The sequence below is a fragment of the Seriola lalandi genome, unplaced genomic scaffold (genome assembly GCF_002814215.2).
Source record: "Seriola lalandi dorsalis isolate HSWRI2012SDOR001 ecotype SW California unplaced genomic scaffold, Sedor1 jcf7180002054085, whole genome shotgun sequence".
In the NCBI taxonomy this organism is placed as follows: domain Eukaryota; kingdom Metazoa; phylum Chordata; class Actinopteri; order Carangiformes; family Carangidae; genus Seriola; species Seriola lalandi.
Window position 1 is genome coordinate 167,564 of NW_019524638.1, and position 15,037 is coordinate 182,600.

Genomic DNA, 15,037 nt, shown 5'->3' on the forward strand with positions numbered 1-15,037 from the left:
TTAAGTAGCCACACTTAAATTGATAGATGATATGAAACAAGAGCCAAATGCCATATTGATCTCCATAACACCTTTCCCTTTTTGTGAACTTGGCATCGTTTTCCTTTGCTCCTTACTGACCTCAATATCTCGACTGCGGGCCACTTCACTGAAGTTTTCGTGCAGCTCCAGCGTTTTGTCCATCTTGTCATCCGTCATGCAGTAGCAACGCAAGCGTCCCTCGCGTGCTTCATTCATCTTGGCAAAAATCACAAACTTTGCCATATATGGCACAGCCATTAGCTCCCGGTACAGCAAGTTGGCAAATGTCACTGCCTCTGCCGTGCGTGGACAGTCTGCCAACCAGAATCTGGATAAAGTAGAAGAAGAGAGAAGAGAGGGAACGTGGCGGATAAAAATTTGATTAATATGCAGATGTGGGCAAGAGAGCAGGGAAGGAAAGCTGGTAATTAATTTGTCTTGCTCGCTTTTGAGGCGCTCACCTTGCAGAAACATTGGTGGTAAAGTTGGCACAGTTATTGGCGTACATCAGCTTTGTGGTTCCAGTGATGTCCTCCCACTGAGCTGGTGCTGTTCCACCTGTGACACAACAACCACACTGTGCCATTCATGTCCCGATAAACATATTAAGGCATCTGTTAGATGCCTAAATACACACTTTTACAGCACATTTTATGTTATATACAGTACACTATACATCCAAAAAATTCAAACCAGCACAAAAAGTCATTACATTACACAGAAAGTGGGCAAAATTCTTGTTTATTTGGTCCTCTTCAAAGTGGATCATACCAATGACACTGCAGAGAAGGCGCAAGCTGGTGGTATCACCCTCCCCAGCATCCCGAGGACTCTCTCTCCAGGATGGTGGCAATGGGATGCGCAATCCGATTGGACGGTGGAATTTGCGTCGGCGTGGTTCGATGGTAACCACTGGGCTGAAGGTCGCCTGGTTACCAAGCTGTCGAGTCAGCAGTTCATCAGGAATTGGCTGCGCCTAAAGTGGAAGTGGTGAGGGAAGAGGTTGTTGAGCAGGAAGATGCCAAAAACACAGAATAAAGGATACGGAGTTGAACAGAAGGCTGGGGGATAAATATGTGAAAGCTAAACTCAAGCACAAGCACAGTGGAAGCTGAGGTAAGTATCAGTGATTCAAAAGGGTAGGACATAGACAGGAAACGGGAACAAGGAGAGGAGCAAGGAGAACAGGCCAAGTGCAGTAGACTCAAACATCAAACTCACAGCCATACTCACACATGCAACCAATTCATATTTCACACCTGACCCAAGTCAGATCAGTGCATCAGCTCTGTCAGTGTGGCTCACAACTTAAATCAGGGAACTGAGGAGTGATGAATGGCTGGATAAAAGGAAAACATAAACAGAGCAGCATAAGCATAAAGCAAAACTTGTACCCATGCAGTTTCCTTCAGTAACATCAGTGCCATGACAAATCAGTGCTTTGACAGACAACGTAAACAATGTACACTCAAGTGACCAAAAACACTGAAATGTGGAACCTATAATTTGTCATAATCTCTCTGTCATGGAAAACAAAACCAAGTGGAGGTGTTGTGTGTCGAGGTTTCAGCATGCGTGTTTGCCAAGTTCCCATATGTGTGTCTGTGGAGGTCTGGATGAGTGACAGCCACACATTCGCCAAAAGCTCCTGTTTGGCAGGGCAGACACCACGTGTTGCAAATGCTAATTTAGAAACACTGCAGTACGCCATGACAGGCTGAGGCAATCCTCAGGTCAAGTTGCCTTGTTTTTGGCAACAGTATATGCAGGGTTGTTTATATTGTAACATTATATCAAACACAATTTTAAAGGTGCGAAAACCCATTTTCTCAATAAACTTCTTACTGTCAGTGACGGGCTCCTACACAAACACACAAGCTTCTGCCAAAGTTAAAGCTGGTTTTCACATAAGAGATTTCAGCGCTCCAATTCCTTTCCCTGTTTTCCTTGCTTTTATTTTGAAGTTTCGTTTGAAACTTCAAGTGTCCTTTGAAGTGGGTGGAGCTCCGTTGGAAATAGTGATGTAACACATTGAAATTCATGGAAATCAATGACTAAAAGGAAAGCAAGGCAGAAAAATTATTTTTTTCATAAAAAAAAAAGAAAAACGTGTAAACAATTTGCACTAAATGGGCAAAAATATGGACACTGAACCAAAAAAAAACTTGAAAGGCGCAGAGGTGGATTTGTTGCTTGTCCTAGATGCAGCAACTCCACAATTCATGAGTTTCCTTAAACATAATCATCAGAATAATCATCTTTCTGCAGTCAGCAGACAAGTCCTATGTATTACAGCTCATTTGCCAACAGAACATCAACTTCAGGCTGTGAAATCTGTGAGATCTCAACTCATAGCGATTGCAGCACAAACAAAAAATGCTACAGGTAAGTACGTTGGCATAGACCAGTGAGTCACACACTGAAAGTCAGCTGTTCTATAATTCAAACATCTGTCCATTTATAAAAAAAACACCAGATTGCAAAATAACAAACACCCAGGCAATTATGAAAGGTGTGGATCTGCATAGAGTCACGCGCTTCCCTCTCCTCTCTGTTTTCTTAATTAATTCCTGCTCTCTCATATCCTTCCCCCTCTACTGTATTTGCACTATAATTTCAACTCCTCTTCTTACCTGCAGTCCCAGTCTCACTCTTTTGGTGACGGCTGTCTCAGGGAAGATGGCCTCCACATGGGGCACCAGCTTACTGGTCAGCCTGCCACCCTCCGGACCGATCAGATCACTCTCCTGCTGAATACGGGAGACCACGGCAAAGTAGAGGGGGAAGTCGGTGGAGATGATCCGGCGGATTCTCTTCTTCTCCAGCTCCTCTTGACTCTCCAGGTCTACAGATGGTGAGGAGTGAACAAGAAGGAAGAGAAAGAGAGAACAGAAATACAAAATGAAACACAGAGGGAACAATAAAGAGAAGGTGGATAAATGTTAGACTGCAGGTCTAGCAAATATTCGCAGCTTAATTTAGGCACAGGTGAGTCATAAAATCATCACTGTACAATTACAGGTGTCCAGATGAGAGAAAGTGTACTTCTGCTCATACAAGTTTCCTATAAAAAAAAAGTCTCACCTCCATGTGCCCTTGTTCTGCAACTCCACAGCCATATATCAAGACTACGACTGACTTATCTGCAACCGTACAAAGTTTCACTGAGAATGACATCCATTACCATCACACTGACCTTCATCCATGCCATTCAGAATAGTTTCTAACACTTCGTCGCCATAGCGATTGCGATGTTCCTTCCAGACGGAGCCATTTTCACTGCGGAGGACCACAAGCTCTCGGTCCCCCCGGCCCAGTGAGGCAAAGTGTGGGATTTCCACGATTACTGGCCTGTGGAAGAAACGACAACGTGCATAAAAAAATCTGGGTCTGATTCTGTTTTCAAGCTTATACTGCATCATTAATAATTTGAAATAATTTAAATAAGAAAATAAACAGAATTACAAAATGTATTTTGTGACATAAAAAAAGATTTTTTAGCCTAAAACAATAATATCCAATTTTGTTTTGTTCTGTTATTGTTAAAATAAAATACACCACAATTTACAGGGTGTCCATGAGATGTATAGATGTATTAATGTCCACTAGATGGCACAGTAACCATGACATAATTCATGTATAAAAAAGTACAATGGATTCTTTAAAATAATTTTATAAAGTTTTAAATTTCATTTAAAGAAAATGCAACACTTTGCCATGCTTGACAGGTTATTATTACATGCACATGTTTTGAAGCTGGCCAAATACAGTAAATAAACCCACTGCAAAGTTGACTCACCCAAGGAACTGCATACTGGACGGCCCTAGAGAGATGATGCGGCTAGCAAGCCCCTCCCCCTCCACCAGTGGAGGAGGCGTGGTCAGTTTCTGAGGTTTGACCAGTCGGCAGGTAATGCGCGTCGGTGCAGCGCAGGTTCGAGGAGGAATGATGACCCGCAGCCCGTGGTGTCTGCTGCCTCGCATGGAGCCTCCACGAGCATCCACCATGAAACTCACCAGGAAGCTGAGGGGTCATACAGTGACATTGTGATTTCATGACAAGCTCAGCTCACTTAATCAGCTCTATGATCAAGGTGCATTTAGCATTCACTAACACAGGAACATAAAACTAAACAACTAATGCTTAACTTTCCTGTGTGAAACTCCTCCCACTGAATGAGACAGAAAATGATTATCAATTTGCTTATTTTCTTTTGAAGTGTTTTGAATTGATCCAATCTTTTACTTTGCAGAGCAATTCATTTTGTTGGTGCCCTTTTCACTTGATTGTCTCAGTATGGCAGGGGAGGACAAGCCATCTGGAGTGGCCACTAAGTGCAGCAAAAATGACATGAAAAAGACCCATGCTGTTTGACGTATGGGTGTGTGTGTGTGTGTGTGTGTGTGTGTGTGTGTGTGTGTGTGTGTGTGTATCTGTCTGGCAGGGTGACTCTTTTCCTCTCATGAGTTCATCTTTCCCCCTCACACACCCTCACTTTATATTCTGCTTTTCAAATCCTGACTCATTGTGCTCTGCATAAATTATGACTAAGCAGACTTCATAAATGATCATCATTATGCATTAGCCTTATGGAGCTTGTCATAAATACCTTAATTACAGTTTTATGTATTCACAATATAAACAAAGTGTAACAGGCAACAGCCAAAACAGTTTACGATCCTCAACATGCATCATTTATGTATCGTCCAATTTACAATGTTCAAATTGAATAAAAACATTCCTATATCTGTAGTCATTTTTTGACTTTTGACAGAGTCTGTGAGACATCTGTGGTTCAGCCTTGGTCACTGATCATCATCACTGATGTTCTAGCATCACTGATGAGGGATGTTGTAACATCAATGAGGACCAGTGATCAGAAAAGATGAAGGATGATTCTGCAGCATTAACTGTGCTTCTTTAATTGTGGGGTTTTGATTTGCCTTCCCCTCTTAGATAAATGTGTTTTTTTTGCTATGAATTGTCGGTCATACTAACATGGTCATTATTATTTGATCAAAACAAGACTTTCCAAGATTACACAAATGATACATTCTATACATGTGAGCCTAAATCTTTAACGCATTTTCTCATATTTTATCCAATTATTCCATCTCCAGTACGAAGCTGTAGTTTGTAATACTGGTAATCTGACTGAGTCTGCCACTTTATGATGATAAGCCTGACACGCAGTATGGATGAATAACAGAATTCAACATGAATAAAATCAAAAACGAGCATTAACATGCAGCCAAATGTTTTTATTAGCTTACCCCGTGTGAATAGGGCTGGCCACAGGGCTGACATTGTCTGAAGTCTCCGTAGCAGGACTGCTCGGGATAAGAGAGTCTTCATCATATTCCTTTGGCAGGGGGATGGGGGTGTGCTGAGGTCAGAAGGGAGAAAAAAGAAAGGCAGTGAAAAATTGAGAGGCAGTAAAATAACCATGACCGAAAAGATTAAGACAGAGAAAAGCGAGAGGGAATGACAGAGAAGAGACAGACAGAGAAGAGAGAGGAGTAGGTGATAAAAAAAATACAGCACCGTGAAATGAGTGCAAGAAAAGAGAGATAATGATAGACGGAAACAGGCAGAGAGTGAAACAGGACACAATGTAGTAGGAGACAGGGAGAAAATCAGAAACCAAAAGAAGAGATAAAAATAAATATCAGAACACTTTTTGATATTGGAAGTACTTGACTTTGACAAATGAATATCTGTGTTCAGTAGGATAAAATAACACATGCTTACAAAATGCAATGCCTGCTCTAAACGTCATGAGTTAAGCCTACCTGATCCAGCAGAACTGTCTCTGGGGACACACAAGGGATCCTGGGAATTGCAGGAGAATAGGGCCTGTGGCAGAGGAAGTGACAATAATATAAAACAAGAGACTATGACTTGCTATTATTCTGTGACAGAAATTTTGGAATCATTTTATCTCATGCTGCTGCTTCTAATAATTTAAGTCAAAGATAAATTATCTATGCCAGTCATTTAGTGTCTCAAACAATCCCATTTTATGATAAAAGCTGTAATATGACTTACGTGGTACCCATGCCACCCTCAAAGTCTCTTAGAGTCTTCTTAGGGGAGAGGAAGTCATCGTCCTGGTCCTTGAAGTCATCAAGCTTTAAGTAGCGTGCTCCATCCATCCCGAGCAACTCGTCTCCTGTGGGCAAAATAAAGAGGTCAGGAACATGGAGGAGGAGGAAAGGTGGAAAACGAAGACTGGCAAAGGACAGGTTGCAAAGAGCACATAAAGAATTAAGAGAGAAAAGGACGAGACCAGGGGAATACAGGGCAAAATGATGCTGAGCTCAGCTCTCAGGTTCTTCCACTCAGTCGTAAAATCTAAATTTCTTAATCTGATCTGCCAATGGAATCCATTTTTCCTCAATGCATTTGACTTGTTTTTTATGAGTGACAGTATCTTGAACAGCGGCTGACCTCTCCACTTCATTCAAAATAATGTCACTTAATTCAATTCTTCATGGGTGGATATACTAATTGTTACATCACCATACATCCCATCCCTTCACCTTCATGAAACCACAGAAAAAAATGGCCACAAAGCGATTTCAGATATATTTAGTCCAAGCAATGGAGTCAGACCAACAACAAGTAGAGCCAATGGAAACCAAAGAAGTGAAAGAAGAGGATCGGTAAGACAGTGAGTATTAACAGAGTTTAGGACACTGCATGGACGGCAAACTGCAAGGCACCTGGTGACAGCTTTTTTAGTGAGCATGCCCATTAAAGATGAAATCACATGTGGTGATGGTTGTTTCTGTGTGGGAGAAAATACCTCAATTATTAAGGAGGAATGATAGTGAAATAATAATCATAACAACATTAGTAAACTATGAACCACTTCAAACAACTGAGCTGTTTACAGACGATTAAACATGAATTACTACAAGCGGTACAGGTAAACAAAAAATGGTAATGAAGGAAAAAGTAACAGAATTAAACAAGTAACACAAACAAAACAGATTAAAGATGAAGCTTGCATGTAAAAATGCTCAAAATGTGTTAAAAATTACAGGGATTTGATTTAACTCTGAATTTCTTCAAAGCAGAAGGACAACTGCATAAACAGCAACTGTGTGTTTTCTTTAGAGAAGCATGTCACAGCTGGGGCACAGCATGTGTGTAATCATCTTATTGTTCAATTAAGCTGTAAAAGGCAGGAGTAACTTCAATGCTGAATTGGAAGGAAGCCGTTTGACTTTTAAATGCAGAAATACTGGAATTCTGTCAATAATGACCATGAACAAATGTGCATTGAACACTGGTAAAAGGAGGATGTCGTGACTACATGCTGATGAAAAACTGAAATTTTTAAAATAAATCTCTGAGCACGAGGAGGAGGAGAAGAGAATAAAGATAGAGACGATAAAGATAGAGACAAGCAAACAGGGCTGGAGTTGAGAGCAGACTCAGAAGAACTGATTAGAAAGACAATTAGTGACGCACGGAGAAAATGAGAGAGTACAATTGCAATGAAGGCACAAGTTCACTAATCACCGGACCGGACAAGGTAGAGATACAGACACAATCCTACCTAACGTTAGCTGGGCAACCCCTACAAAACAAATGGAAAAGGGCGTTATACACAGTCATATTTACATATTTGAATTCATAGTGGTACTTCGATATGTCAGTGTACCTCCCAAACAGTCTTCTTCTACCAAAATAGTCAGAGCTGAAAATGAATTATAAAGGCTGTAATGTTGATGTGTTTAAAATAATGAAATCAGATAGCCTACCTTCATCCTCGGAGACATCTAATATCTCATCCACTGTCTCAGGAAAACTCATTCGATGCTTCTCTGTAGTGATCTGTGAAGAGCAGGAGGAGGTTGCAAGAGAGAGTTATGGCAGGGACAGAGGAAGGAGCGAGACAGAGAAGAAAGAAAGGAGAACAGGTGAGGGAGCTGAACCTGATCAAGACAAGGAAATTATTTTATTGAACATATGAGTCATGGTGTGTTGAGGCCACTTCTTTGCGTATTGGTGTAACCATGTGAACCACGCATGATGAGTTGCTCACCGCGGAGACGGACTCCTCTGTAACCAGCTTCAGCACATCAATGACGGAGATGTAACCAAGCCGCTTTGCGATGCCCAGGGGAGATGTCCCATTCTATACAGAGAAAGATGAGAAACATCACACACACAGGCACAAGCACACACACACACACACACACACACACACACAAAATATTTCCATTGGGTTTTTTTCTCCCTGTTTACAATAAAAACTTAACACCCTTTCGTTCCTTCAGTAGAAAGTATTTGATAATAAAGTATGCTTTCACAGCACCTTATTATTATTTTTACATATAATGTCATAATGTGATAAACTTTTAAAATGTAAGAATAAAGGCACAAAGTGAATGAACATATAGCACATTAAATCAAAATGCAAATGAATGTAGATATGGTGTACATACCTAGTTTTTAATGGGAAAACATTGCTATACAGGAGAAACTGATGTTCACACACAAAGTAACTGTAAACCTACAGATTGAAGGAAAATATATATCCAGTACTTATTTAAGACAGAAATTGTCCACCAGGACAACAGTTAACCAGTAACTGTTTTATTAAATTCCATTGAGCCATTTGAATCATGTCAAGTGTGATAGGAGAGATCAGAGAGTAGGTATAATTTTAGAGGGACGCCTTCAAAGACGTCTGTGCTTATTTGTTTCCAGGTTATCTATTTATGTTTCTCCAGAGATATCACTGTGCTGGTCAGTGGGAGCGCCCAGTAATAAGAGGAAGGCTATAACAGTATAAAAGGGTATTCCTAAAAGTGCCTCACCGAAGTAATCTCGTTGGGCTGGGCTCCGTGTTTCAACAACAGGGTGACAATATCAGTATGGCCCTGCTGAGCTGCCTGGTGTAGAGGGGTGTAGCCCATCTGGGGAAATAAAGAGGGAGGATGGTCAGACAAAACAAAAAAAACACAAAGACAGCAGTTTCCATTTATGATTTTGGCACCGAATGCTAATACCAGTGTTGCTCCAGCCAATCTGCTCATACTGGTTAACTAATTGCCGGTGGTTAAACAAACAAGTAAACAGAAACACACAGCTAGTCAAAACGCCCATATGGAGTACAAGTCATATACAGTTATATATGTAGTATAAGTGAGATAGAGATAGGTTACCCTCGTCTTGCTGTTAACATGAGCCTGCTGCTGCAGAAGGAACTTCACCATCTTGATGTTGCCATAGTGACAGGCCACATGAAGGGGGGTGTAGCCCATCTGAGACGAGGAGAGAGAGACAGCTGGTTGTTGTTTAGTAGCTTCATTGATGCCTCCTAATAGGCAGTTCAGATCTTGTAAAAACATGTGTAAACTCAAACAAACAAGAGCATTCACAAGTGTATTAGGGTGGCAAATATTTAATGTATTTTATATTCATTTTTAACGTCTTAAAAATGTATTGTCTGATGTGGAAAGCCACACGTAAATTAAATATTCACAGTCATTAATTTGTTTATTTAAGAAGTTCTATTTCAACTTCTCTATTCACTGCTGGATTTCCATGTCAAAATACTTGAGGTCTGCCCAGATCCTTCAACTAATTTCTCATTTCTGTCTTGCTCCAGACTAAAACTTACAACATTGTTTCCATCAGCAAAGCAGAATATTCTAATTCAGTGACATCTTTTAACTACATCATGTTGTTTCCCACGGGCGATGGTATAACTTACTCGTGAAGCGGCGTAAACAGAGGCTCCTTGTTTGACCAATGTGTCAGCGATGCCCACATGACCCTCCTGAGCCACAAGATGTAGAGGGGTCAGCCCATTCTGAAAGACAGAAGGAATCCACAGGAGGGATGAGCAATATCTTTTCATTGAAGACTATTTTAAAGGTATTTCTATTTTTGCCCGTGTTTGGATCTATTCTGATATAATACCTTGTTTCCCAGATTTACGTTGGCCTGTTTAGAGATGAGCAGAGCTACAATGTCAGGCCGTCCCTCCTGTGAAGCCAGGTGTAGGGGCGTGATGCCTTGCAGGGACTCGGCATTGGGTGAAGCCCCATTCTGCAGCAGACAACTGGCCACCTCCATCTGGTTCTGCTTGGCTGCTATGTGCAGGGGAGTGTAGCCATTCTGCAGAGAGAAACAAGGACAAACAGACACAAACAAGAACAATCATCTCCTTTCTTAACATTCTTCTTGTCTAATTTTAGATTAAAACTCGAGTGCTGATGTGAGAGAGTGCTTCGGAATACAAAGATTGTCATTTGAATTACTGTAAGCTTAAGCACCACATACTCAAATGGCCTGTTTTGGTATTTGTGTCAGCGATGGGTTGGCATGCTGTGTTGGCCTGCCTGTGTCAGTACGTGCACACACATATGTGAGCATCTTACTCGAGCAGTGCTGTGTGCAGATCCTCCCTTGCTGACCAGAAGTCTAACAACATCCAGGTTGTTGTGATGGACGGCCACATGAAGGGGTGTCAGACCATTCTGTTAAACACACACACACACACACACACACACACACACACACACACACACACACACACACACACACACACAGAAACATATATATATGAAACACATACCATGATAATCTATCATTCAGCTGATATCCTAAAAGCATCTGTATGAGCTCAAACTTTCTGGCTGAATTTCTCTTCACAACCTTGTAGAGTGCGCCTCATTTGTTTGTGTGTACATCAGGGATCTGAACTACAGAGAGCACAGATTGTCTCACCTTCCCAGCTGCGTTAGGGTTGGCTCCTCTCTCCAGAAGTAGCTCTGCTACATCCACCTTTCCATATTTAGAGGCCACATGGAGGGGAGTGAAGCCTTTCTGCTCAAAGTCAAGAAACACATACAAATACATACATTTATTTTCATTTTTCTTTATTCTCATATGGTTTAGAAGCCGAACATATACTAGTACCTAACAGCAATAAAACCTATCTAACTCTACCTTTGTCATCTTGATTTGCTGTGCTCCAGCATCCAATAATATTCGAATGGTGTGGACGTGTCCTTCACGTGCAGCGATGTGTAAGGGTGTGTGGCCTGCAGTTGTAGCTGAGTCGGGGTTGGCCTTGTGCTCAAGGAGCAGCTTGACAAGCTCCTTGTGGCCCATACGGGCTGCACAGTGTAGAGGTGTCTGATCGTCCTGGACACAGACAGAAAGGAGAAACTGGTCAGTTTAAGTTTGAAACAGGAAAAGTGACATCATTAAGTTGTGGGTAAAATAACCAGGAAACCAGTTATCCCTAAACAACCTGCCATTGATGTATGGTAACTTGTTCCTGTGCTTGAGGTGGGCTTTATGCTACTTTTACAAACAGCTTGTTTCAGGTTGTGATGACTTAAGAAAGACTGCACAGCTCATACCTTAGCCCTGGCATCCACTTGTGCTGCGTTCTGCAGCAGGAACTGAGCAACTTCACAGTGTCCTGCTCTGGAGGCCATGTGGAGGGGAGTCTCCACTTTCTGGTGGGTAAACATAGACAACAGATTTTAAATTCATTCATCCATAACTGTATGTTATACAGCATCAAGGAATTTTTTGGTTGTCCACAAGCACTGTTATTCTTACATGTAAAGAAAAATGTAATTCATTTATTATCAGTTTTAGAACTTTTCGACCAAGGTGAAATATTGTTTTTTGATTGAAAATCCACCATTAAATCCACCATCTTCATATGAGGGTCCGTAGTTCAGATCAGTCTATTAATTTCAGTAATCCAGAAATAATTAAAGCTCATTCTGCAATATCATTTTTAACAGCACTGACTTTCTGTGGTGGTGAAAAAGAAACTCGAAGAATCTATGGCTAATTGTTGAATTTATGACCCACAAAATTAATCTTCTCCTGTAATTAATTATTGAACTCTGTGGAATTTGCTCTTTTTTAAAAACGTGAACAGAGAGAGAGAACTTTCTGTAACACATCTTTAACGTGAATAATTTAGACAGTTAATTCACTCAACTGGCAAAGTTGGAAAGTGATTAAAAAGAAATAAAATGGACTTCAGTTCTGGGGAAGATAAAGGGGTTCTCACCACATTGGAAGCATTAGGTGAAGCCCCTCTTTGGAGCAGGTTCTTCACTATGTTCAGATGGCCCATGAACGATGCTACATGAAGAGGAGTGAGACCAGACTACAGACACAAAAGCAGACAGAGAGGAGCATCAGGGCTCAATATGAATGCATTACAGAGACATCAAGTGACCTTCAAGTTCATTAGCCACATCTGACTGACTGGCAATCAATCAAACAGCCAGTTTTGAAACTTTAGGACAGATGACACTGATATCTGACAGGGGACGTGGGAATTTAAAAATACAGCACCATGCAGGTCCTGCCATTGCTTGACCTTAAACGCAGATATAAGAAGAAAGCCACAAAACACTAAGACGAGGAATGCTTTGAATGCCACTTGAAATGTAAATGCTTCTTTACATCAGAACAGTGGGTATTTTTTCATCTTCAGAGTCTGTGATTTGTGGTCACATTGTCTCACCTCTGTGACAGCTTCTAAGGAAGCAGAGTGCTTAAGCAGCAGGTCCATGGACCGCATGTGGTTCTTCTTGCAAGCAATATGGAGAGGGGTGAAGCCATTCTGGAGACACAGAGGAAATAGTTCACAACCAGACTGCACTGTACAGCCCAGAAGCCTTTTGATGAAAAGACTAAAGGTCACAAGTCTGTCATATACTAAAGATTGTGAATATATTTTAATTGTTCACAAAATACTTTTTTTTTAAAATTTAGCTTTTTAACATTTTACAGGGGCTTATTCATTTCACCATCGTCTCTGTACAGTGGTGGTGATAAAAAATGAGTTATATGTAAATTTGTACTGTAACCCTGGACTATGAAAGTCTAAGCAAGTCTCAATAATCAGTTTAGCATCTTTAAAACACTGAGGACATTCAAAGCGCTTTATATATAAATTACTGCTCAAACCTTTTCAGTTTTCATGCAATCTAAAGTAGAAGTTAGTCACCAGAGCGCGTGCATTGGCTTTGGCCCCCTTGTCTAGTAGGACTTTGGCCATGCGATGGTGACCACAGTGGGCTGCTACATGAAGAGGGGTTAAATGGTCCAGTGTGATATCATCAATTTCAGCGTTGTATTGCAATAGCTGCCTGACACAGTCCATGTGATCCCCCTGAGCTGCCATGTGGATGGGAGACAGACCATTCTGTTGGAGACAAAGAATAGGACGTACAGGGAGGAAGATAAAGCGGAGAAGGAATGAAAAAGAGAAGGGGGAGATAGATTTGTCACTGTCATCAAAATAAAGTCCTGTGCATGTATCATGCTGTATGTAGCACTTTGCCAATAAGATACAGTTTCTTATCTTCAGGAAGGCAGAGTCTGAGTCCTTAGAGGGGATATAATCAATCCATGGCCAATGAGGCACAGTTTTAAAATGTTCAGTAACAGACCAATGTGTCAGGCATTTTGATTTTAGCTAATTAGCCACAGTTGGATTAAAGTGTATATATGTGTCTTAATTTTCTGATGGCTTTGGGAACATCATTAGAAATATTAATTGAATTCACATAACTCAAATCCCAAAGAAAAAAAGCAGTAAAAAAACCCAGATGGTCACTGCTGATTAGAAAGCTCCCAATAAATACTAAAAGACAGTCAAAGTGACTGCAGTATTAAGTCATCTACCTTAGTTTTAGCCTGGATGGGAGCACCGTGTTCCAGCAGGATCTCAATAATGCGAACATGACCATTCCTGGCTGCACAGTGGAGAGGAGTCAGCTCATCCTGTGAAGAGATGAAGAGGCAGAGTGACTGGTAAAAGTGTTAAATGACATAAGAGACAGGGAAGAGAACATCAGCAGGGAGGATAACAGATGGGGGAAACAGATACTGAGAAGGCATTAAGCATGCACGCGTGAGAGAATACTATCCAATACCTTGGTTTTGGCATCAATCTGTGCTCCTCTGTCCAGCAGTAGTCTGACCATCATCACATTGCCCCTCCTGGAGGCTATATGAAGGGGCGTGATGCCATTCTAGAGAAGCAGAAACAAGAAAGTAGGCTACTTCTTGAAACAAGTCTTCAGATTACTTGAAATGATGACAAAAGTATGATGGAGCTTTTTTCAGTACAGGGAAAATGTAACTGTTGATATTCCCCTATCCTCTTTTATATTATTCTTCTCTCCACACACAAATTATTCCTTTAAAAGGTGCCATGTTTGATCCTGCAGCTGAGACAGACTGACCTTGGGTGTGAAGTTTACATTGGCTCCTCTGTTCAGCAGCAGCTGGGCTACGCTCATATTCTCATAGTGGGCTGCAATATGGAGAGGTGTGAATCCAGTCTACAGAGAAAGACACAAAATGGGAGAGTGACAGAACAAGAGAGTGAATACAGATAATTTAAGTAAAACATTCAACCGGTTCACACAAAAGTGAGCGCACACCTTGCTGAGTACATCAGGATTAGGATCGTTCTGTAGGAGTACCGCGGCGGTGCGTGTGTCGTCGTTTCGTGCAGCGATGTGCAGCGCGGGGAGGCGGACCTTGCCCTTGGTGCCATAGTTGATGAGCAGCGCCACAACGTTTTCGTGGCCCTGCTGGAGGGCTACGGCCAGGGGGGTGAAGCCATCCTGAGAAGGGAGAGGGGGAGTGAAAGAAAGATTGAGAAATGGTGGAAGGGCAAGAACAGTGTACAAAGGGAGAAAGAGGCAAGAATGATAGAGGAATGGAGAAGAGGGAGCGAAAAGGGAGAACGAGAATATGAAACCATGCTGAATTCTTTTGTGTCAATCAGAAAATTATATTTACTTCTTTTTGTGAAATAAGATTTTAGGACTCTGTGGTAGACAACCAGTTCCGACCCAACCCCACCATTGTGACCTGTTTCACAATGTGTGATAGCACACGGACACCATTGATGTTTAAGGATCTAACTATTAATCATTAGTACGGCTGATCAGGGCAACCTCAGACAAACTCACAATCAAACATGCCACTTGGGGC

The 15,037-nt window shown here is 41.4% G+C and overlaps 1 protein-coding gene across 1 annotated transcript in view; it reads right to left on the minus strand.

Annotated features, from left to right (window-relative positions):
- The window catches only part of ank1b (ankyrin 1, erythrocytic b), a 70,040-nt gene that overhangs the window by 18,793 nt on the left and 36,210 nt on the right, over positions 1-15,037 (minus strand). The window contains exons 6-31 of the mRNA XM_087173197.1: positions 14,479-14,664; positions 14,278-14,376; positions 13,966-14,064; positions 13,715-13,813; positions 13,035-13,232; positions 12,549-12,647; positions 12,087-12,185; positions 11,416-11,514; positions 10,997-11,194; positions 10,775-10,873; positions 10,426-10,524; positions 9,965-10,162; positions 9,756-9,854; positions 9,205-9,303; positions 8,857-8,955; positions 8,079-8,171; positions 7,795-7,867; positions 6,071-6,194; positions 5,815-5,878; positions 5,296-5,408; positions 3,821-4,045; positions 3,218-3,372; positions 2,655-2,866; positions 793-997; positions 483-579; positions 121-349 (exon numbers count right to left, since the gene is read on the minus strand). Coding sequence (XP_087029323.1) covers positions 121-349; positions 483-579; positions 793-997; positions 2,655-2,866; positions 3,218-3,372; positions 3,821-4,045; positions 5,296-5,408; positions 5,815-5,878; positions 6,071-6,194; positions 7,795-7,867; positions 8,079-8,171; positions 8,857-8,955; positions 9,205-9,303; positions 9,756-9,854; positions 9,965-10,162; positions 10,426-10,524; positions 10,775-10,873; positions 10,997-11,194; positions 11,416-11,514; positions 12,087-12,185; positions 12,549-12,647; positions 13,035-13,232; positions 13,715-13,813; positions 13,966-14,064; positions 14,278-14,376; positions 14,479-14,664 — 3,459 coding nt within the window. The remainder of the gene's footprint in view (positions 1-120; positions 350-482; positions 580-792; positions 998-2,654; positions 2,867-3,217; positions 3,373-3,820; positions 4,046-5,295; positions 5,409-5,814; positions 5,879-6,070; positions 6,195-7,794; positions 7,868-8,078; positions 8,172-8,856; positions 8,956-9,204; positions 9,304-9,755; positions 9,855-9,964; positions 10,163-10,425; positions 10,525-10,774; positions 10,874-10,996; positions 11,195-11,415; positions 11,515-12,086; positions 12,186-12,548; positions 12,648-13,034; positions 13,233-13,714; positions 13,814-13,965; positions 14,065-14,277; positions 14,377-14,478; positions 14,665-15,037) is intronic.